The 23,327-nt window shown below is 42.4% G+C and overlaps 2 protein-coding genes across 4 annotated transcripts; both read right to left on the bottom strand.

The window, feature by feature from the left end:
• Positions 1-232: 232 nt before the first annotated feature.
• On the bottom strand, positions 233-7,996 carry LOC119707544 (solute carrier family 2, facilitated glucose transporter member 11-like). 2 transcript variants are annotated; one of them, XM_038152677.1, is made up of 12 exons: positions 7,860-7,996; positions 6,860-6,958; positions 6,264-6,424; positions 4,590-4,714; positions 4,211-4,340; positions 3,488-3,636; positions 2,759-2,946; positions 2,508-2,618; positions 1,895-1,996; positions 1,656-1,731; positions 856-983; positions 233-534 (listed from the first exon to the last, which is right to left on the bottom strand). In XM_038152677.1, exons 1-12 carry the CDS (start codon positions 7,881-7,883, stop codon positions 328-330), a joined length of 1,500 nt encoding a protein of 499 aa, XP_038008605.1. In that variant the 5' UTR covers positions 7,884-7,996; the 3' UTR covers positions 233-327. The 2 variants fall into 2 exon arrangements, with proteins under 2 accessions (XP_038008605.1, XP_038008606.1); XM_038152678.1 differs by lacking the exons at positions 3,488-3,636; positions 4,211-4,340.
• A 2,450-nt stretch (positions 7,997-10,446) lies between these two features.
• LOC119707545 (solute carrier family 2, facilitated glucose transporter member 9-like) lies at positions 10,447-21,650 on the bottom strand. Of its 2 annotated transcripts, XM_038152679.1 has the most exons (12): positions 21,502-21,650; positions 20,808-20,906; positions 19,814-19,974; positions 19,137-19,261; positions 17,575-17,704; positions 17,288-17,436; positions 16,487-16,674; positions 15,358-15,468; positions 15,181-15,282; positions 14,051-14,126; positions 12,547-12,674; positions 10,447-11,851 (listed from the first exon to the last, which is right to left on the bottom strand). In XM_038152679.1, the coding sequence occupies exons 1-12, from the start codon at positions 21,523-21,525 to the stop codon at positions 11,645-11,647; spliced, it is 1,500 nt and encodes a 499-aa protein (XP_038008607.1). In that variant the 5' UTR covers positions 21,526-21,650; the 3' UTR covers positions 10,447-11,644. The 2 variants fall into 2 exon arrangements, with proteins under 2 accessions (XP_038008607.1, XP_038008608.1); XM_038152680.1 differs by lacking the exon at positions 20,808-20,906 and having other exon boundaries at positions 21,502-21,641.
• Positions 21,651-23,327: the final 1,677 nt, after the last annotated feature.

The raw sequence follows: 23,327 nt of genomic DNA, 5'->3' as shown, positions 1-23,327 counted from the left end.
CAAATACTTTAGGCTTCTGTGTTTCCCCAGCCTCATGACTGCTGGTCACTGAGCCTTCTTAATCATTCTTTACCTTGGTTCATCTGAAAATATTTCACTTGTTCTTTTGTATTTCTGATACTCTTCTCTGAGCTGTTTGCCAGCAGGTTCCTGCTCATGAGGTACTTAGTGTTTCTCCAGAATAATGAATTTCATATCTATCTTAAAAAAAGAAAAAACCAAATGAGACAGAAGAGTTTGCAGTCTGTTTTTAATGTTTCCTTTTTAGTTCTATTGCAACATTATTTCCTGTCTTTTCTAAGAGATGCAAATTTCTTCTCTGAACATTCAGAGCTTGGTGCAAGACAACTTTTCCTTAGGGAAGTTATTTTCAGTGACAGAGGTTTCTTTTTTTCCAAAGTTCAGCTTGTTGAATTCTGCTTTTATTTCCATTATTGATTTTCCCTTGGTCTCAGGAAGATACAGGTAGATGAAAATTACTGATAAAACAAGGATTACCAAAAAGATAAGGAAGCAGAGGGGTCCAAGGTTATCCTGCAGGCAGAAATGCAAGAAACTGTAAGGAAAATAAGAAACTTATTTCTATTTCCCTTCCCTTTAGTGCAAGCCTGTGTCTTAAAAGTTCAGATTCAAAGGTGTGCTCAATACACAGTCCAGGACAGGTACCAAACCAGGAGCTCCCACTGAGTCCAATTGCTGCTCCTTGACAAGCCTGGGGAGTTTCTGAGCAGGTTTGGTGTTTGGACAGAGTGCTGAGCTTTGCATGTCATTGCAATTTGCTGCTACTATTTTGCCCCTTGTTGGCATTCAGAAATAGATTAGCCTGCAAAGAGGGATCCCCTGAGAGTCACTTACAACAATGACTGGAAAAATCATCCCAAGTACAAAGAGTCCCATCCAGTTGATGCAGCCAACAATCAGAAAGGCTGATGGTCTGTATGACTGGCTGAAGATTTCAACCATCACAGATATGGTGGCTCCAGCTGAAAAGGCAAAGCCAAACACACACCAGTTTTATTTGTATCCTTGCTTCTGCTGAAGCTCCTCCCAGTGACAGTGGCAGAGAGGACAGACAGGCAGAATAGGTCACCTGTTGGTAGGTGGCCTCTGCTATGAGGGTGAAAGGCCTTGATTCCAGAAATGGAATCCAGCAGTTAATTTATGTTCCTCTTGTATGTCCTGGGATAGTTTTTCTGGTATCAGTGGATCTGTGCAGTTCCATACTGCACTGGTAGTTGTTACTGGTGCAGGGTTTATAAACCCAGCCTCCCTTTTGTCTCCTGTGGCCACTTCCACCTGGAGCATGTTGGAAGGCAGAAACTTAACTTGTAAAGTTATTGAAGGTGATTACTTTAACATACCTGGCAATGCCTACAATCCTGTTTTTAGCTGATTAATTTAGAAATTGTTTTGAAATTTCTATCTCACACCCTCTGGAGAAGATGATACTGTTTTAAATTATTTATATCATGTGATCAGTAATAAAATTTGAGGTGTCTGCATCCTTTTCCTGTCCCCATTTGAATGCGTCTGCCCTTCCCTCCTTAATTTCCAGAACTTTTTAGCAAGGCACTAGCCAGTTCTTCCTCTGCCAGTTGTGTTGCCAACCAATTCAACACCAAATTTCCTCCCAGCATAACCACTGATGTACTCACAGGGTCCAATTCCAAAGAAGACAACGAACAGGAAGATCAAGATAACACTGAAGTAATGCATCCAGAAAAAGCGATGCTAAAAGTGAGAAGCCAGCGATACCAAAGCATTACACACAGGACAGAATAGCAGAGCTCTGTGCTTCCTGCCACTGGCTGAAGATTTTATACATCTCCTGCAAGTTAGGAGCAGAAAGGGGGGCTGGGGCTGGGAAGTGGCCAGGAGGCTGCTGCCTCTTTACCTGCAGTGACAGGGTCATGGTGAGCAGTGCCAGCACGGAGCACATCAGCAAGTATCCACCCCAGAGCAGCACCTTCCGCCCAAAGCGGTCTATGAGGGTGCTCTGGAAAGCAGAAAACACGGCTCACAAACCCCAGGCCTCAAAGGAAACCATTCCTCCTCTCTCCATATGTTCTGTGCAGAAGATTTGTCTAAACAATAGCCATAAATCAGTGTCAGTTGACAGCCTCTTAGTTCCTAATGAATTTGATTAGTTTCTTCAAAACAAATTCAATATTACTTAAGCTGTGTTTATTAGTCAACCCTAAGCTGTTATTAGACTGTTCCCTCTTTTGCATGCTGGCATATGTCAAATTATCCACACATATGTACACACATCAAATCCAGAACATCAGAAGGTTATTATTTTGCAGAAAAAGTGAGTCTAAAGACACACACTCATGCAAATAATTTGGGGGGAAATACTTCTTTGTATCCTGCCTGTGGTTTTGCAGAAGCAGGAAGATGTGGCTTTGGTTATGCAAAATTTCCCTGAGCCCAGTTATAAGAAAGGAAAGGCACAGTTGTTGACCACAATAAATTTTTCCTTCAAAGTCAAATCCGAAAAGACTTACACACAGTATGGAGGACAAGCACTCACAAAACCCAACTCCCAGGGACACGTATGGGATAAGGTATTCCTCAAACTTGGCTGTGTGGAAGACTTCAAAAGAATAGAAGTATATCTGAAAAACGCAAAGAGGAAATTAACCTGTGAAAAAAGGTGTTGCATTTGAGATACAGTTCTAAGCTGGTTTAGTAACATTGATTTTGAGAGGTTTGTAATGCTGCCTCTCTTGTCGTGGGGATAAAGAGAGCACTCAACTGCATTTATCCCACAGAGCTGCAAGGTGGTCATGACAATCACCAAAATGTAGAGCTGCCAGCGCAAGGATCGCTCTTTTATTACTTCAAGGACGCGCAAGGTTTTCGTGCTCGCCATTGCACCCTTCTCCTTCATAATGTCATCAATTTCTGCTTGGTGGTCTCCTTCCCCCCAGAGCTTCCTGATGGCTGTAGGGGAGAAAGAGGCAAGAGGATTACCCTACCGGGACAGCTCCTTCAGGAGTGGTTGCATTAAACCCTTTAGGCTGCCTGTCCATGGGAGTAGGTGCTGGTGCTGCTTCTGCCATCTGGTTGCTGCAGGGACAGTGAGCACTTTGAAGGATTTTGTCTGTCCGTTTGTCAGTATAGCACAGCTTTCTAATATGGAGTTTACTTAATTGTGAACAAAATAAACCTTTGAGCACTTGTTATTTAACAGTACAAAACAGGACAGCTGCCTGAACCATTCCCTTTAAAGAAATAAAGCAGCGCCCACCAAGGTGGGAAGTGTTAGATGTGCTGATATCCATCTGTGTTTCTTGTCTTCATGGCCTGAGGCCCAGGTTAACACAGACATTGCCATGGCTACCTCGGCTGCAGTCTGTGAAGCTGCCTGTGCTCCAGGGCACTGCGCTGTGCAGCACGGCTCTGCCCTGCCTCCTCTGCTGCAGAGGCTCTCCCTGCGACACAGCAGATGAAGGGAAGTAGGTGAGGAAAGCAGACACTCTACCTTTCCTGCAGGCTTCCTCATTACCCTTCTGTATCAGGAGGTAGGATGGTGAATCGGGGAAAAATGGAAGGGTAACCAGTTGAAGCAATGCTGAAAGTCCACTAGATGCTAACAACCATGGCCACAAAGCTTCGCTTCCTAAAATCTCCCTGGAAAGTGTATGTGAAACAAAATTATGCTGAAATAATGGAATGAATGTTCAGGAAGTTTTTCTGAGTGATAAAGATTGCTCAGATTCCATTCAAGGGTTCACTGGAGTTAACCCCTGAATTTTAATTTGGCAGATTTCACATATTTGGCTGTTTTTGTTTCTGACAATTTATTTTAAAGGAATTATCTGATATTTTGAAAATCTTTCTGAATATCATTAGAACCCAGTATAACATCTAGAGAGCTGATGAGACTCATTTGACCACTGCTTGGCCACAAGAGCCAAACATTTGCTAAGGCTTTTTATGTAAGTACAATAAATTTTGAAGGGGAAGTCTCCTAGTAGAAAGAGTGTGGAAATAAGAAGAAATCAGATATCAGTAACTAATTTTCTGCCTTCTATATTTGAAATTATATTTCCCTCAAATACAATCAATATTTTTCTTCTGGCATAAGCTAAGACAGGTTTTGGGGAGGAGGAGAGTGCTTCTCAGTCACTGACTAGGTGAGAGGATAAAGTTAGAGAAACATTTTTACTTTAGTGTAACCTGATAGAAAAATTGGAGAATTTACCGTAGTCCAACAACCTGTCCTGTGAGTTTTCCCAGTGTCAGAAAAACAGCAACAGTGGCGTTGGTAAACCCACGCAACTTCTTGGGTGAAATCTCTCCTACATACTGGGGATGTATATTGAGAGAAAAACCTTGAACATACAAGAGGATAAATAGCAGTTTAAATATTCAGAAAACATTAACTTTTTGACCATCCTCTCTTATATTGTTTCCATTCACTCTGCTATTTAGGTTACAATTTCTTGCAAAAGAGATGATACTTTCACTTTTATTGAGTGCCTGGATTTATTTGCTTTAAAAACCATTCTTCAAGGATGGCTGTAGGGACAGGCCCAGGACAGCAGGTCAGGGCCTGCAGCCTTGCAGCCATGGTGACATACCTGCACCAATGCCGTAGAGGAAGCGCCCAACCAGAATCATCTCGAAGGATTTGGCTGTTTTACTGAGGGCCATGAAAAGTGCAGCTACCAACATGATCAGGTTGGTGAACATTTGGCACTTTTTCCTGAAAAAAAAAAAGAAAAAAAAGACCTTGAGAATTTAGTGTGAAATGTAGTGAGAACCTCTAGTACTCTTTTGGCTACTCTTGCTGTGACAGGAAGTAGGTACAGCCATTCCTACTGTTTTGAGGAATGGCTGAAATAATTGCAACTTAGGATAGTCAAAATGGTTCTTTAAAACTTTATGGTCTTTTAGATTTGAATTAATAAATTTTTTTAGGTTAGAATTTGAACATTTTGTCAGCATTTCCACAGTACAAGTAGGGAAAAAGATTGAAGGAGTGGCCGAGCTTGTCACCAAGATTTTTAAATGGCTGTAAGTCTTCATGTCAGGTTGTACCCCAGAAACAGTCTGAGTCCACAGGTCCCATTCTAGAATGGCTCGTGCTAATGACACTGTTGGCTAAATGGGTGCTCTGAGATGGCAAATAGAATTTTTTAGAGGCATATTTCATTTCAAAAGTCCCTCTGTGAGAATCACAGGCTGGTGTGTTCACCACCCTGGTGTCTCAGGCTCCAAGTCTTTTGCACTCAGATGTTTTACTGTGACACTTGTTAGACAAGAGCCCCCTTGCACATTCGAGGATCACAGAGGCTCTGTGTTTGGGCTGCGATTCAGCAATTGGGCTACCACGTGTTAAATAACCCATGGGAGAGGTGCAGGATCCTGTTTCCAGTCTTGGGAGACTCTCAGTGTGTGGGATGAGGCAGTGTCCCACAAGAAATTTCTTGGGGGCACTTACCTGTTAGGAAAGAACACAATTGCAGGCGGGTTTAGATGGTTTGTTGAGACCCAAATGAGGGGCCCCTGGATCAGTGTGTTGTGGAGCAGATCTTTAAGTGGGTCACACCAAGAAGATATGTTTGCCAATTTCTCTGCAAATGAAATTAGTGGTGTTACACACAAGGCACCGGGAACAGACCAGACTGGTGAGGAATCCTTCCTTTGTCCAGTGGCAAAGATAGTTTGGAACTAGCTTTCAGTAAAATGGATTGGCAAGACCAGAGATGTCTCTTGGACATTGTTTTGGTGCTGATTATATCTTTACAGTGAAATGACAAGCAATTTTTTTTCTCCTCTCTCCATATTTTCACTAGAGTCAGTCTGAATATTTAATGTAACGTCACCACCCCAAAATGAGTGTATTTAAATGGTAATCTGACTCTTCTTTGTCACATAGGGATATTTTCCAGGTGTTTGAGTAACTGCATATAGTGTGCTACAACACAAGACACACAGCTCCTTCATGGGGTTTGTAGAGCTTGGGAGATCTTTAGGAGGATGATAGGGACCTTGAAGGGAATGTGGCCCTATGCCACTACTCCCAGAGGCACTGATCCGGTGATGTGCTGATGACTGCAGCCCTCACAGAGCACAGTTCCTGGGGAGGGCAGATAAAAAGGACAGAAGGCTGCTTGGGAAAAGTAGATGAGCCAGGTAACCAAATCAAATGTCTTCAACAGGGCTGCTTCAACCAAAAAGAAGGGACTTATTTGCCCCCTTGGTATTTCCCTGTACTTTCTGGCTGCTGAGTGGTTACCAGGAGCACTTACTTCCTGTATTTTGTAGTCAGGTAGCCACAGCAGAGGCTTCCCAGGAATCCTCCTATCCCATAAACAGACACAATGAAGGACCACAGCAGCATGATTGTCTCAGGGTGGAGGGGAGACCCATGTCGATCTATCCAGGTTTCATTAATAAACCTCCTGATGTGCTGAAAAAGAAAAGGAGATTTGCCTGGATAATGGCTATAAGATTCCTTCACATACAACAACAGGCTGTTGTACTTCAGACCAGCCTGTGGCTCTCATATTAGCCTTGCTTTGAGACTTTTTTAGTAAAACAAGTTCATTGAGATCACAATGCAAATTCTTCACCAGTGTATCAGTCAGGAAGCTTCCTGGGGAGCATGCTGAGAGCTCATTTTGTGCCCTCCTTTGGAGGCTTGTACACTGCCTGGCAAGAGCTTATTTCAAACACAAAATGCTATCCAAATCTTTTAAGGAAGAAAAGTTCCCTACATGTGATGTTATTGTCAGCCAAAGAAAAGGCCTAGACATGTCAGCTGAATGCTCAGTAAATTTGGGGTTTATGGGAGAACAGAGGCTCTCACCTTTGTGCTCTCAGCCTCAGAGAGATGGCTACTTACCACAGAAGGATAGTTGATGACAGAAATATGGAATCCATATGGGAAACTGCCACCAATTCCCAGCACTAAGATCATTTGAAGTAGGCCCCGGAACTGTACCTGCAAAGCAAAAATAAAATCTCCATTAGCTTCTCACTACTCTAGTTTTGTGCAAGGCCTGAGACTTTGTAGCCACGCTGGTCTTTCCTCTTTGTCCACTTCAGATCCTTTTGAATGTAAACATTTTCCAAAATCCCTCTAATCTACTGCCAAGGCACAACCATCAGCCACAGTGCCAGAGCAAATGGGTGTAAGGTGCTAATCCAGCACACTGCTTGCAAGAAGGAAAAGGAGTTTGAAAAGGTTGAAATACTGCTGATAGTGCAACTCTCACTGTGTGCCTGCACCAGCTGACAGGTGGGCTGGGTAAAGGGGTCAGACCTGGACATGGGGAAGAGGGAATCGTTTTCCCTGTGTGCCATGGGCAGCAACCAATGTACACCAAACCATAACAGATGATGAGACATATCACTTCTTCCCTTTTAAAGATTATGGAAACTCTTGATGGATTATATTAATTATCTTTTGATGAAGTGAAGGAAGTAATTTATTTAAAAGGTTATGTCATGATTTCTTAGCCTTTTGCTGTAACATTACTATATTCATTATTTTGGAAAGTAATCAGAGTGCTTAATATTTAGTATTGTTTTCAGTAATTTAGAAGACAAAGTAAAGTATCAGTGGTGGAAGAGCCAGAGCTGTTGTTAAATTTTCATTTCATTTCTTTTCATTTCATTTCATCATTTCATTTCATTTCATTTCAATTTCATTTTATCTTGTTACATAGAAAAGACAGTGCAACAGGATCTTCATTGCCCTATTGCTCTTTGTGACATTTAAACACGGAAAGGAAAGATGGTCTCTATAACAAAGGAATTGAAAATCTTTCAAGAGCCTGAATCTCTAGTATTGTGTTATCTTTGTCTTTTGTAGGCCTGAGGAGGCGTGAGCAGGTACTCACCAGGTTGGAGAGGAAGGCAGCCATCTCCTATGAATGAGCCAGTGCCTGCTGCTCACTGCTGGTACTGCCAAGGAGCCAAATGCTCACATGATACAGCAGCAGTAGCACTGAACTAGCCCCATGTTACTGGAGTTAAATTTTACTTCAGAGGGTTTTGAGTTAATTGCACATATTCCAGCTGTCGTACAAAGTTTAGGATTGCTGGATTAAATATTTCAACCAATGCTCATGCGTAGCCCAAGTGAACAGGATGGTGTCCCTCGCAGGACCTGTGTACTTCAGAAACTCTATCTTCTGCTAGGGAGACAGGGGACAGAGAAAACAATCTTAAACAGGATTCCCACCATCATAACCTGCTCAGTTTTCAATATAAGTGAGAAACTTAGAGACAGAGTTCTCTGTTGGGAATCTTAGATGGGGCTTGGGCAGTGAACTCCAGGACTTTGACATGTCACAGGAAAGAGCTGTCCTCTCTCCAGGTGACGGCAACTGGAGCACATCGTGACTTAATCATTACTGGAAGGAACTGAACTACTCCATGGTTTTGAAATGGGGTGCAAACTTTACAATTCTACAGTGGTACACTAGGCTTGACCAGCCAAGTATTTAGTAGATGATTTTTCTTTGCTGGTAGTGAGAAAGATTCATCATGCACAGTTTTGTCTGGCATTTCCACCAGTCAGTGCACTTATTTCTGTGTCTGCCATGAAAAATAAGGAAATACAAAAATAAGGAAAAATAAGGCTGTTTTGAAGCTGTTTTGTAACCTCCACAGCTGGATTGATGTCTGTTTCTTTTGAGAGAAAATTCTCAGGCTTCAACTTCAGTTAATTAAGAGGGTCTTGAATGTTGGTAATAGTTGGTAATTTAGTTGGTAAATGGCTTAGTTATCACTTGCCATTCATGCTTCAGTTGAAGGAGACAATGAAGAAATCATAAAAGGCTTAGTTGATGCCAGCAGTCATACTTACTAGAAAATACTTCATATGCAAAGTATATTCCTGGATTCCCTAGCTAATGTTTGAAATGTAGTGTGTGGCACCACCCAGCCATTTCTCCTGCCACTCTCGGGCCTCATCATGGCCTTGACTTTGCTGTTGATTTGTGCTGAGTGCGTGGAGGGATTTTTTTTTCAGTTGAGGTTTTTCAGCAGATCAGTTGTTGTTACAGTGCAAATGAGACCGTCCCTTTGATGCTGAGAATTAATTTTCTTTTCTGTGAAATTATAAAAAGTTGAAACAACATGATGTGCATCTGACTAAGGGACGAAATTCCCTTAGTCACTGGTATCTGCCTTGCTCAGATGATATTGGGGGGACACACAAACATGTAGACTTCAGCATGGGGCACTCCTTCTCAAATGCAGCCTGTTGCACATATTTTCTAATGCTCTACTTCACCCGCTTCTACTTTGTGTATTTATACATGTTGGAACTTACACTTTTTGCTCTTGTACTTTAATTTAGAATTCCTTCTTTGGCTAGGTTGAATCTCATAACTCTCTTCCTGTGTAATGTCTTCTGCATTTATGGTGATTAGTGACTGTCCTTCTTGTATGCTGCTGCTGCTTGGATTGTTCTGAGATCCCCTTTATCAGACGTTCCATAATATCTTACAAGTATCCTTTAGTCAGATTTGTGCTCGGGACAGTAAATCTCACAGCATCAGGTCATTTAGCCATTTATCTATGCATGTGTGACACACATATCCAAAGCTGTGCTAAGCCTTCCTTAGTACAGATCCATATTTTTTGTGTCCACACAAAAACTGACTGAAGTTCACAGATAGATTTTTAAAGTTATTATATCTGCCTTAATTAGTATTTGAGACCTATCTCACCTGTCAGCTGATGTCTCTGGAAGATAATGTGCATGCAGTGCTCCTGAATTACTGTCCCCTTTGTCCCTGTGCCCTCCCATGTATTGTTGAGCCGTCCCTTTTGCTGTTTCATCCCTTGACCACACTGTCCCCATGACACAGCTCTTGCTCCACTGAGCACGGGCCAAGGCTGACCTGTGCTCCATGTGGCTGTTCCACTCGATTGTCACAGCAATGTTCCACAGGGCATGGCTGGCTTCCCGGGGAGCATCCTGGGGGGAAGGCTTTCCTAAATGGCACCTAATGAATAACTGAGACAGAGAAGTGACTCACTGGGGAGTCTGTCAGCAGCGCTACACAGTGCCACTCTGCTCTTCTTTCCACACGTTTCAGGGATTGTTGTAATGGAATGGTGTTTCCAGAATGACTGGTAGAGAAGAGAGAATTCTGTTTGGCAAAAAAGTTGGTATTTCTGATCTATATTGGCAGCTGTGTCCAGATGACTGGTAGATTTTAATCATATTACATGTATATGGAGCACTACAAAGTTATTGAGTTTTCTGGCTTTAGGACAGTTCATGTTTTGTAGATACACAGTTCTATTTATGTCATATTTGATGAGATGTCTGAAGTATCACTCAGTACTAAAGACAGGAATAATGAAAAACCTCAATCATGGAAGGTTAGGCACACCAACAACTTTTTCTAGTCAACTCCTCCTGAGGAGATCATGATGTGTGGGGAAAGAAATGTTTGTGGAGGCCAGAAGTTTTATTACAAGGCAATCTGCCATTTTTATTATGGTTACCATTTCCAATTAAAAATAAGTAGCAGTTGAGATGAACAATTGGATTCTTAATTCGAATAACCTTATTTGAGTTGAAGTAAATATGCCAAAGCAACAGCAGAGATAAAACCACTTATTTTACTGTGCAAGCCTAGAGTTTGGACTTTAAATTGTATTGTGTGCCTCACAGTAAGCCTTAGATTTGTTCATGTTCTTCCTCGTAGTTGCTTTCCTTCTACAACCATGTGAGCCTCTCATTAATAGAGGGAAACACACAGAATGTTAGACACCTTCTAAAGAGAAGTCCCATGAGCCTGTATATTTCAAAAAAAGTTTCTGGTTCAATCTGTTCCAGTCTGAGGAGGTTCTTCTGGAGCAAAGAGGTTCCAGGTAGGCAAAAGTCATAGGAAGAAAATAGTTCAGCTGTTGTGGGATTCACAGCCCTTGAGATATCTGTGGGAATTCTGCTCCTGGAGGAGGAGCTGCAGCAGTGATGGGCAGGAGAGCACAGAGTATCTAAATTGACTGTGGGAGCTTGGGGTTTATGGTGGCTGGACTCTCTCCACCAGTCCTTTTAGCTCTCTCGCTGCTGAAAGGCAATCTGAAATAGTTGAAGCCTGTCAAACAAGACACCACACAAGGACAACATGGCACTGTGCATGGGAACCAGGCAAGGTTTGGTTATTCAGCTGAATCTAGAGAAACAAAGAATTTATCTCCTATTCCACTAAATTTTTTCTTTAATCTGTTATGGATTGAACACTAGCCAGAGACAGCAAGCCAAGAACTTCTCTGTTCCCATTTCAGCACTATAAAAACATACTCAGAAATCATAGAGAGAGAGGATCACAGGTCTTTCCTTTCTCTGTGGTCAGCAGAGTGTTTATAAATTCTACGTGTGTCGTTTCAGTGTGTATTAGTTGCTCTGTTAAGAAGAGATTTACACATCAGCACATTAAGCCAAAATGCTCATGATTCACACAAGTCTGTCCTGTTAATATCAGCCCTTATCACTTTTCAGAGCTGCCCAGAGTGGAGTGCTTGAGAAAGAAGCTGGTTTGGCAAATTGGGACAGATAGGAAAGCTGACAGTCCATTTGGAGCAACTTGTTAGTCAGAAAATGGCAAATGTCTTTTTTTTCCTACTTTTTTACAAAAATCTGATTCCCCCTCATGGTCGGTCAAAGCCTGGTGCAGAAGGTATAATCCTCTGTGACATGATTTGGAGTTGCTGGAATGTGCTTGTTTTTAAAGTTTAGCTTATTGAATTCTTCTGTGATTTCCATGATTGATTTCCCTTTTGTTTCTGGAAGGAACAGGTGGATAATCATCCCTGAAGTGAAAAGTACCACCATAAAGATGAGGAAGCAGAACTGCTTCAGTCTTTCCTGCAGGGAAGAGCAAAGTGAGAAAGAAAGCAGGATTAGCATATCTTTGCTTTAGTCACTTTCTTGGCACATTTTTGTGTTTGGGTCCCACAATGCCTTAAGTTTCAGCTTTTATGCTTTTCAGATCCTGCCCTGCATTATGTGTAACTCTGAACTGATATGGAGCCTTAGTCAGCTCTCCTCACATTCTGGGCAGACAGAACAATCCTTCCAGGCCTGAGAGCCAAGGTCATCCCCACAGCCTCGGGCCCAAAAGTATAAAAAAAAGGGAATGGGGTGGAGGAAACCGAGGGAATGTGACTTCATTACCTGAAGCTACAATTGGACAATTAACCTCTGATACGCAAATAGACCAAACTTAAATCAGTCGAGAAACTCATTGTGACCATTGCCCACCTTGGGTGTAGCCTCTGTGGGATTTTGCACTGCCCAAGGTGTATCCTTTGAAGGCCTTGAATAAACACCTGCTTTATTATTTCAGCTCTGCCTAGCCTCTGTTCCAGGTAGCCTCTTGAGGCATCACCCAAAGATGAATTCATCACCCAGTGATGAATTTGATACAGAATTCTTTCCATTTTGACCTTTGACAAATATTTCAGTCTGAATGAGTATCTTGGGCAAACCAGGGCCCTTGGGTTGCAGGAGTGGCCGTGGGAGAGCAGGGGCCCAGAGCCCGAGGCAGCAGCGGCACTCACCACGATGAACGGGAACGTGGTGCCGATCACAAACACTCCCAGCCAGTTCAGAACGGCGCTGATCACAAAGGCAGGGGGTCTGCAGGACAGCTTGAAAATTTCAACCCTGGTGGAAACTGTGGCACCACCTGGAAGGAAAGAAGAACAAGAATCGTTTCTTGTTTGATGTGTTTGGCTTCCACATTTGGGTTAGTGTTCCTGTTACACAGTCAGCTAATAGATGCTGCTATAGGGGGCAGCCATGAGTGCCAGATTTGTGCAGTGGCATTGAGTATGCTGCTCTTTGTTACAAAAGAAAACGTTTGTGGCATCTAATAAACTGCTAGACATCAGTTTATGAAAGTGGTACAATACTCAAATAAATTTTTGGGGACATGTGGTTGTGATATTTTGTGAAAATCCCTTTGCTAGGATTTTCTTCTCCTGAGAAGCTGAGAGGGCCTCAGCTTCAAGTGTAGACAATTTATCTGCTGCTGTGGAATGCAGCAGGTGCTTCCTCGATTGCTCAGTGTGGGATGTTTCTGCTTGGTGGCCAATCCAGGAGGCAGCAGCTCTCGGACTCTCTGGGAGTCACAGAACTTTGTTATTCATTCCTTTCTATTCCTGTCTCGCCTTCTGATGAATCTTTCTCTCTGTTCTTTGCAGTATAGTTATAGTGTGGTCTTTTTAATATAATATATATCATAATATAATAAACAAGCCTTCTGAAATGGAGTCAAGATCTCTCCTTCACTCCACCAAGTCCTGACTGCCCAGAAGACCCACGGTAATATATGGTGACCCCGGATGTGTGGCAATAGGGACATCCAAGAATTAAGTAGTTGACACTTGAGAAAGCCTGACATCATCTCATGAAAGAAGATGTATCAGGATAGAATGACAATTATTATTGATAAAATGAATTTTCGGTGTGATTCTGCTAGATTACCAATGAGTAAATCATTACCAATGATTTACTTCCTGGGCATTTCAGTTTTGTTTTGAAGTCACAGGATTTCAGCTGTTTTGAGTCAGGAAAAGAATTCAGCCCTACCATATGGGAAGGCAAATATTAAAAAAATTATTAGCCTTTATAAAATAAAATTTAATGAGTAGCAGGCAATAAATGCTAGGAAAAAAATTACTCCAAAGTAGGTCTTCTGCACTGCTGTCTAGGTGGGATAAGACGTAACATTATACAACACTGAATTTAAAAGAACTCTTGCTTTTATTTTTCTCTTTTTTATTTCTCCCCTAGCATTTCAAAAAAAGCTTTTACCCATCTGCTTTTGCTCTATTTTTGCTGTATTTTTCCAGTATTCTCCTTTCCTCATTTTAGCAAAACTCAAACCTGATGGTATTGAATTTTATGTCCAGTGAATAATTGGACCCACAATGTTTAAATGATGGCAAGATTATATTAAATTATTTATGCTAGATATTCTGCAATATAAGGCAGTATTTTCCTAACCCTATTAATATGCTCATTTCTGAATTCCTTTATTTCATTTGATTGAGAACTTACCTGGCCCAACAGCAAAGACAACTGTAAACAGGATAATGAGAGCAAGGCTGCAGTATGGCATCCAGAAGTACCAGTCCTGGGGAAAAAAGCCATAACAAATTTCTGGTTAAAAACTGTTGACAGCCCTAGGTGAGGAATGCTCCTGCTTTTCTAACACTGTCACCTCAAAAAAGAAATGTTCAGTGTGTGGGAACTGAGAGCTGTGAGTGCTTTACTCTGTGGATGGAGCAGCTGAGATCTTTGTTAGGTGAGCAGACAGGTCTGCCAGTGCAGAGCAGCTGCAAATCTAGGGAGGCTTCCATTAAATGAAGTCTGAAGAGTTCTTTTGCACCCTGTCCTTTGTTTTTGACTTCATAGTGCTTCCTCTGATCCTTAGGGATATGAGAAAGACAAATCACATCTTTCTTAACTTTTGTTAAGTTATAGATTTAAAAACTGGTACTGAGAAGCAATTTTTCTAGATTTTAATCAAGGAGAAAAGAGACTCGATGCTTTAGGAAAAAAAGATTTCTCTCTCCTATGTTTGAGAGCTTTCATGAGTGAAACAAAACCAGAAGTCTGCTGCCACCTTGCTTCCAGGTCAATTTTGCAGTGTATCTGCAGAGTAGCTCTGGATGAGTACTGGTAACACAGTACTGGTACCTGGTACCACAGGTGATCTGCTTCTGAAAAAGCTGCAGCAATGGCACAGAGGTATCACTGTTTGAGAAGTGAACTGGTCTCCAGTCTATGAACCCTTCCCACAATCATCTGCAGCAAATTCAGTTTCAAATTAACTGATGCCAAAGGTCTGGGGTTTTGCTGTTACTTGTTAAGAGCAGCATGAATGGAAAGGGCCCTTTTCCTCCAACTGCCTGGTGGTCTGTGCTGGCTGGTGTTTGGTGTTTGCACTCTGATGAAGTCAGGAACACCCTCCCAGTGGTTTATGTGTTCCTTGCTGAGGCCATGGGGTCATGTTGAAAGGAAGGCAGGAGTACATGAGACTACTGGCTAAGAGAGAGTTTAATCCTACATATAGGCAAGCTTGATCTAAGCCTCACTTTCCTTTCTCAGTAGTGGGGTCCTGCCAGTGAGCTTTAGATCAGAAACAGAAGAGACAGAGCAATCTGCTGTGAGCAGAGTTTCCTTACCTGCAGGGACAGAGTCACAGTGATAGCAGCTAGCAGTGAACCCATGATCCAGTAGCCTCCTCTTAGGAGCACTTTCCTGCCCAGCCTCTCGATGATGGAGCTCTGAAGGACAGAAATCACATCAGTGTCAGTGCTGGAGAGCAAAGGGTGCCCCACTCCCCTGGTCATGGGACTTACACAGACTACAGCAGCTACGAGTTCAGAGAGTCCAATGGACAGGGTCATATAGGAGGCCATTTTTTCATCAAAGCCAGCTGCCTGGAGGACTTCAAAAGTATAAAAATAAATCTGGAAAAAAAAATCAAACAGTAAGAGAAGAAAATAATTGATTTCTTATCCAAACTTGCATGACACTGCCCTAGATATGAGCTGCTAACCAGGGAGCATGCAGCTCAGCTTTGGAGTGAGCTGGAGTTCTGTACTCTTTTTGGTAGTATTCACTCTATCAGCAGACAAAAATATTATAAAGCATTATATAATTAATTCATTAATGAATTTAATAAAAGAGAAAATGTTGGGATAATTTGATCTCCAGCTACTACAATGCAAGTAGGTTTGCAGATTCCTGATTTAGGTGCTTTCAGAAACAGCCAGGTATATCTTGTTTTCAGAGCCCATCCAAAACCATCACTGTAGGACATTCCCAAGAAAGAGGAGTGTGGGTTATGGAGCCATGAGGGGGTAAACCAAACATCTTTATCTCTGCTAGTGTTTGGAGATATGCTGAGGTGATAAAGATTCCAGTTTAAACTGCGTTAGATTCAGCTGTGTATTTCCTTTGCAGATGCTGCTGCATCATGGTGTTAGAGGTAGGAGGGTCATGCAAAGCTGTGTCTTCAGAAGGGCCCCAGAAAAGCACTGCTGTGAGGAAGAGCAGAGCTGCAGAAGCTGCAGAACAGGGAGCATGCTTGCTGTTAGCTTTAAGGGCAGAGTGAGCAGCCCGTCATCCCAACATCTCTGGGTGCTAAGAGCCAGGGGACAAATAGCAGTTGCAGTGAGCAATCACATAAAACTACAGATTTTGCCAGTAGAGAGTGGGCTCATTCCTGAGAGTGAGCTCTGGAGCTCTGCAATGGCTCCCAAAGGGGCTGCTCAGTGAGCCTATCTACAGAGGCAGGTAACCCCAGCAAGGATGAGAGCTGGCCAGAGGGATGTCACACAGGGAGCCCAGACCAGCTTTGTGGCTGCTGCTGGCCTGTAGAAGGGCTGGCAGACAGCAAGGTTTGGGCTGAGAAGCCTGAGGAAAATGGACGGAGCTCCTGTGAGCTGTGATATCTTGGGACTTTAAGGGGGAAACACACTCAACTGCATTGATGCCACATAGCTGAATTGTGGCGGTCAGAGTAACTATCATGTACAGCTGCCAACGGAAAGCTGGTTCTTTCACTAGTTCCAGGACACTCAAGATCTTGGTGTTTTTCATTGTTGCTTTCTCTTTCATGATGTCATCAATCTCTGCTTGGTGTTGGCCTTCACCCCAAAGCTGCCTTATGGCTGTGAAGAAGGAGAGCGAGACCTGCCATGTTAATTCGTCTCTTGATTCCCTGGGAAGGTTTCTGAGCAGGGGATACAAGTGTCTGGCAGCCCAGTGTGCTGGGCTGGGGCTGTGCTGAGAGGCAGAGATGTCTTACAGGGTGTTCCAGAGCCCTAATCCCCTCCTGCTCAGTGGGACTTGCTGGGACAGAGGGGCCTAGTGGGGTGCATAAGGGCTCCCTCCCTGCCCATGGGGCCACTGTTCTGCCTTCCTCTTCTCTCAGGGTGTGAGCAGGGTACACAGCCAATAACCAGAGCTGAGGGGTGCCCAGTGGAGCCCTGCAGTGCAAACAGCTATTTTTCATTTATTATTTAGCATTAATCATCAGACTGACAGTGCAGGTGGTGTCAGACAAATGCGAAAGGTTTTGTAACACAGAGCTGTAGAGGGAAGTAGTTTTGTGCTCTATGTGGGGACTACAACAATAATGGACTTAGTAGGTGTTCACAGAGCCATGTGGGAAATGAGCAGGGAGAAACCTTGTCCTATTTATTTCTTTCCATATGGGGAAAGCAAGCATCACAAAATGATTCTAAGTCAAGTGAGGAACAGGAACCTGAAGCCCTCAGTTACCTTTTTTGCAGCCTTCCTGGTCTCCTTTCTGCATGAGGAGATAGGGTGGGGACTCTGGGAAGAAGGGAAGCGTGACCAGCTGGACCAGAGCTGGGAGTCCACAGGAGGCCATCAGTACGGGCCACAGCGACTGGCTGCCCAGCAGCTCCCTGGCAGGGAGGAAAGGAGTGTTAGAGTTCATTGCATCTGCTTTGAGGAGAGAAGGGAAGGGATGGAAAAGCAGAGGGAGAAGCAAAAGGTGGAAGGGATCCAGAAATTAATTGTGTGGGTAATCAATTGCATTTTACCTTTGTCCTGAAATTTGCCCTATGGCTTTTCCCAACGTCCAAAAGAAAGAGGAAGTAGAGTTTGCAAATCCACGGAGCTTCCTAGGGGAAATTTCTCCAACATATTGGTGATGTAGGGGAACACAAAGACCTTGAGGTGAAGAGAGAATTATGGGAGAGAAGAAAGAAAACATAACCATTGGAAATCCAGTTATATCCACTGGATGTAAATGATTAAATATTACAGAATACAGCTGTCTCTGGCACATACCTCTACTCACATCTGAGACTTTCAGTACTAGATTTTTAAACTCTTTCTACAAAAGTATTGGTCCTCTTTGCAGAGTGCAGTTTCCTGATGGTAAGAAAGGTACAGTTTTGCCTTTGAAGTGCAGGTGTAGCCTCATCATAAACTCTCCTGTGAGCTTTAGCATGTTTTAAAGAACACAGAGTATGCAAGTGCTGCATAATTTAACACTTTTTAGCAGTATTTAATATGCTTCTAGTTAACCCACCTAATCTCAACCTTTTCTGAGGTGATGCTTTTGAAGAGCTGCATGGTAGACTCATGGCAAATTATCCCATATAGTGCTACAGACAATGTTGATTTGTATGTGATTTAGGTAGAGACGTGAGTATTTATTTTCTGCTATCCAGCAATAATTTTTATGATTTCAGGCAGAGCTGATGTTTCCAGTTATATTTATTAACTCAGACATGCTAAATACTAGTCTGAGAACAGAAGCTTTTCCTGATATGGTGGTCACAGCCCCTTTTATCTGTTTCAAATGCAGCACCTTCTTCTCTCGGCTGCATGTGATGGCAAAGCAATCTCTTTGGATTGCAGTCTCTTTAACAAAAATCAGGTTTTTGAATGGGGCATCTAGATACAGATTCTAGAACAGAGCGAGGCTCTCAAATTACAACCATAGCTCTTGAACACATCTCTTTGTCAGAGAAGCAATGTACAAAATCTCTTTATTTGAAAAATAGGCATTAACTTCTAAGTTAACTCTTTAATAAGTTAAAAGAGGCATGCCTGTGAATATGTAAACAATAGAAAGGCAAGTTTTGTGTAGGGAAGAATACAAAAAAATACTGATAGCAGCACAGGGTGTTTTACTGCCTGTAGTCTACTTGCCAGGAGTGATTTTGCTTTATTAAGCCCAGATCTTTGTACTAACTCAAGGACTTACTGCTTGGAATACTCCTCCCTATGAAAATACTAGCTTTAAACTGTATGATTTCAGTACTTCTAGCTAAATTTAAGAAAATATTATACACATTTTTCCTTCAGAAAATCCCTTGTTTCATGAGGTATCACAACATTTCTGACATCTCTGAAAATTCATACACTTGGCAAAGCTGAATTTCATTTGGTATCAGTGAAATTGATAACAATTATTATATAATTATAATTTATAATAATTATAACACTCTTTATTGCAGAGCGTTATAGAAAATCTTCTTACAAAAGATCACTGACTTCAACATTTTGTTTTCTTTGGGAAGCTTGTTATTTACTTTGAAAAAAGATGTAAAATTTTGTGAGATTCAGCTGACCCGTGGGCGAAGTCACTCACCTGCACTGAGTCCACACATGAATCGTCCAATTAGAATCATCTCAAAGGACTGGGATATTTTACTGCAGCCCATGATAGATGCTGCCACTATCATCAGTACGTTGTTGCACAAGAGACATTTCTTTCTGTAAGTGCAAGAAAATGAAAAGATTTTTTGTGGCTCAGAAGGGGAATGGCACTTGATGGAAGTCTTGGCTGAAGTTGTCTCGATGGTTTTTTGAAATGACTCATGTGTGGTCCCAGACAAAATAAGCACTGGGTGCTTTGGACTCGTGCTGTGACTTGGCACGTGGCTGCACCTGGGGGTTTGGGAACACTTCTGGGGTGTGCAGAGAAAACTCTAAAAGCTTTTCTGCACTTGAGCAGCCACTGTGAAACACATTGCAGCACCAACAAGGATCTCAGTGTTTCTGCATTTTGAGTAGCACTTTCCAGAACCCACTCTGACTTCAGCCAGGGGCTGCCTCTCCCCTTTGCTGAGATGACCCTGAGGAGCCGTGCCTGGTGTGACAGGCTGGCAGCACAGCCCATGGCACGGGACATGGGCAGGAAGCATCAGCTGACACCACAGCTGTGTGCAGCCATCACTGAGTCTAAAAGCCTGTCTCATTTAAAACCTCAGCCACCATTTCCTTAAGCTAAGATTCAACTTACACATTGTCTTTGAACATACATACTTGCCAAATTTGACCGTGAGGTATCTGCTTCCTGAAGAACCCAAGAGACCTCCTATCCCAAAGATGGACACGGTGATAGACCACAGGAACAGGAGGTTGTCCTGCTGGATGGGATAGCCATAGCGCTCCAGCCATGTTTCATTAATGAAAGCCTTAACGTGCTGAGAGAGAAAATATAAAATCATTAACAACGCCTGTGAGAGCACTGCAGGTATTTTATCATATTTACAAAAGAATTTTGTTGCTTCAGCTGAAGTTACTATTTCACATGGGCTTTAGAAGTGTGTATTAGCTAACAGACATGGTATAATAGAGTGTGCTATGCTCATTTTGCCATTAAAGTTCAATCTTTGGGATTTTTATCCTTGAAATGTGAGGAAGCAAGGCATGGACTGGTACTAAAGAACAGTGGAAACAGTACTACAAAGTCCTGCAAATGAGTTATGGATTTTCTCTCACATTCCTGCCAAGAATGCCACATTACACAGAGCCTGGTCAGTGCAACTCCTAAATACTTTTTCACTCAGAACTTAGTGCTCTGAAAATAATGCTTTTCCACTAAGGTGATGTCTACAAAATAATGATGTCTTTTCTCTAGACTTCAGTGCCCTTAATGTGATCAGTAGAGAGAAGCAGACTCTTCCTAGAGCACGGCTCACTTGTTCTTTTCTGTGAGGATGGATAACCATAAAAATATCAACTGAAACCAATGAAGAAGGCACATGTGCTGTGAGATTTTGGGGGAGACAGATGCCACCCTAGTTAGTGCGTGTCTTCTGAGGAACGCTTCTATTAACAACTTGCAAATCTCTCTTTTCTTCTGTTTGCAACACTTTGACATGCCCTGCTCCTCATGATAGCACAGCACAGCAAATGGGAAATGAGAGGAGAATACTGTGATCAAAGCCTTTCTGAATGCCAGAGCAGCAGGCTCAGGCAGCAGTGGAGAGCCAGTGCTCTCATTAACCACAGTGCCAGGTGCATCTCTGCCTACCTGAGACATGTAGGTGATGGTCGAAATTTGAAAGCCAATTTGGAATGTGCCACCAATCCCCAGGACAGTGATCATTCGAAAGAGCCCCTGGTACTGAACCTGCAGAGGTAGGACAAAATCTTTTTAAGGTTGTATCCACATCAGGCTGTTCTCAAAATCTGTCTTTCATTCTCCAGAAACATCTCATTTGTTCAGGGGATTTTCAGGCAGCAATGTTCCCTCTGCTTGCCCTGGTGTGAGATGTACATCCTCCTGTGATTTCCCTACATCCAACCCAAGGAAGTGCAGCTTCCACAAACATCCTTGTCAAGGCACCGTGGCTTCTAGATCCAGTCCTAGTCCAGTCCCTGCCTCTCAAAACCTCAGCTGCCAAGTCTTGCACTAAATAATTAGATGTATTTTAAAAAACACTTTTTTACCAGATAAGCAAAGCAAATTGTGTTTCTAGATAAGCAAATATTTTCCAGTCCAGGAAAACCCTTAAGACACATTAACCTATTGATAAAAATATGGTAAAGATGGACAGCAGAGCATATGAAGTGCTGTAATACCTCAAAATAGTGGGCAGAAACACTTCCAAGATGCTTGTAGTGAACAGGAGTCTTGTTCTTATCAAGACACCAATTTTGTTTTCTTTGAAGCCCCGGTAGCACACAAAAATGTCCCAGATGTAAATACCCCACCAAGTACTTACCAGGTTTGAAAGGAAACCAGTCATTTCTGCCTGAGGGCTGGCTGTCCAGCTTGTGATGTGTCTTTGTCATCACAGGCTTGTGTCCCTCTGTCTCCTGCCTGCTGCTACAGCACTGGGCATTTGGCTTCAGGGATCAGAGTTAAATTTTTACTATTTCATCTTCACTCACTTATATTTACTTCAACTGGCCAAAGTTAACACTGACAGATTAAATATTTCAGGAAATAATTACATCTAGTCCAGTCTACCGGGGGAAAGTTTCAAAGCAGAGAAAATTAGCATGTGGGGACGAGTGAGGGCTTTGGGAAGGGAAAGAACAAGAGTTCAGGCAAAACAATCCAAATAGTTTTCCAGGAACAGTAAAATGCTTCACTTCTGTGGTACAGACTAGTGTGTATATCTGCCATAATCTGTGAAAAACAAAAAGCAGCTGGTGTTTAGCTACCCTTATTTATTAATAAGTAAAGTATGTGTTCTGTTTCAGATTCTTTGATAATGTAAATATTGTAATTAGAAGAAAAATAGGTGAATTTCAGAGGCTAATTTTGCTGCTCTGGCCTTATGGATCAGTTAGACTGTGCTGAGGAAGGGTATTGGTTGTCTGGTGTTTACAGGCATGTTTGTTGACCAGGTGTGGTGAAAAAGCAGTAAGAGGCTTAGACCCATGAAAGTTGTCAGAAAAAATAAATATGCCCTAATGAATTGGGATAGGACCACCAGAATCTTCCTCCCTCAGGTTTCAGCTTTGACACAGAATGGCTCCAAAATCAGTGTTGCAGGCAGTGAAAAATCACTTTTGATTCCCAGAGGCTTCTTTCTTGTGAGGTAAAGCTCCAACTGTAGCTCTGGGTAGCTTCCAGTGGAGCCAGCACTGGGGAAAGGAGCTTGGTTTTCCTGTGTGGTTGATGCCCTGTGCTTTTCTTGCCTTCAAAGCCTTTGCTCACTCTCCTCACGCCAGGGGACTGTCCTGGTGGGGGCAAATGGGGCAATGGGATTATACTGAGGCCCCCAGTAAATGCTCAAACTCACCCTCAGGACTTGTAATTTCAGTTCATAAAACACAGAATGTAATTATTTACAGAGGGGTTCACTGCAAATCCTGTGAGTCTAAATAAATGAGGAAAAAAAGCGTGTTAATATTAAAACCTTGGTAACTTGTGTAGTTCCAACTATTGTCTGCATAGCAAATGCTGTTTATCCTGGCTGGCAGTAGTGTTTAGAATGATTTGGCATTTTTTGTATTTTCTCTTGAACACTGACATTGTAACTACCTGCATGTCTCTTGACTATTGTTTCAAAATGTCAGTGTTTTCTTTTCATGATGTATTTTTTCTCAAATTGCAGTGAGCTGGAGGGAGGCTATGTCATAAGGATTCACCCCGTGAAAATCATTACTGAGGACCCCAAATAGCAGCAAACCCCACCAGCTCACAGTGAAATGTCTCTTACATTTTGAGGGATTTATGGTGATTCTGAGCCATGGTACTATTTCACCTTATTAGCAATTTTAGGAGAATTTAATTCTAGGAGCTTACTTCTTGGATTTTTGGGATATCAATGAAATTGACCATTTCTGTAGGAAATGCCACCTTCATTCTTGAAAAAGCTGCTACACGGGAAGTTGTGCATGATTTCATGTTTAGAGAATTAGTACTGAGATAAGAAGACCTTGTAATTATTTTTTTAATAGAGCTGTAAGAAATGCTTGCTGTGAAATGGACAAACACATGAACCCCACCTCCATGAGGTGTGTCAAACAGTTTTGTGTAAAGAGCTGAAAATCAGGCTTGGTTCTAAGCCAGCTTGAGCCACCCTGGACTCATTGT

The sequence above is a fragment of the Motacilla alba genome, chromosome 15 (assembly GCF_015832195.1).
Source record: "Motacilla alba alba isolate MOTALB_02 chromosome 15, Motacilla_alba_V1.0_pri, whole genome shotgun sequence".
In the NCBI taxonomy this organism is placed as follows: Eukaryota; Metazoa; Chordata; class Aves; order Passeriformes; family Motacillidae; genus Motacilla; species Motacilla alba.
The sequence above is the reverse complement of the archived record's forward strand: the minus strand, read 5'-3'. Positions and strand labels throughout refer to the sequence as shown.

Coding starts and splice junctions, on each gene's coding strand:
- LOC119707544 (XM_038152677.1), bottom strand. CDS start 7,883: ATGGCTGCCTTCCTCTCCAACCTG. Junction 4,341..4,589: donor CCTCTACGGCATTGGTGCAG/GTATGTCACCAT, acceptor TGTATGTTCAAG/GTTTTTCTCTCAATATACAT. Junction 984..1,655: donor CTTCTTTGGAATTGGACCCT/GTGAGTACATCA, acceptor TTGCCTTTTCAG/CTGGAGCCACCATATCTGTG.
- LOC119707545 (XM_038152679.1), bottom strand. CDS start 21,525: ATGACTGGTTTCCTTTCAAACCTG. Junction 19,262..19,813: donor CTCACGGTCAAATTTGGCAA/GTATGTATGTTC, acceptor TTGCACTTACAG/AAAGAAATGTCTCTTGTGCA. Junction 17,437..17,574: donor GGGCAAATTTCAGGACAAAG/GTAAAATGCAAT, acceptor CCTCCCTGCCAG/GGAGCTGCTGGGCAGCCAGT.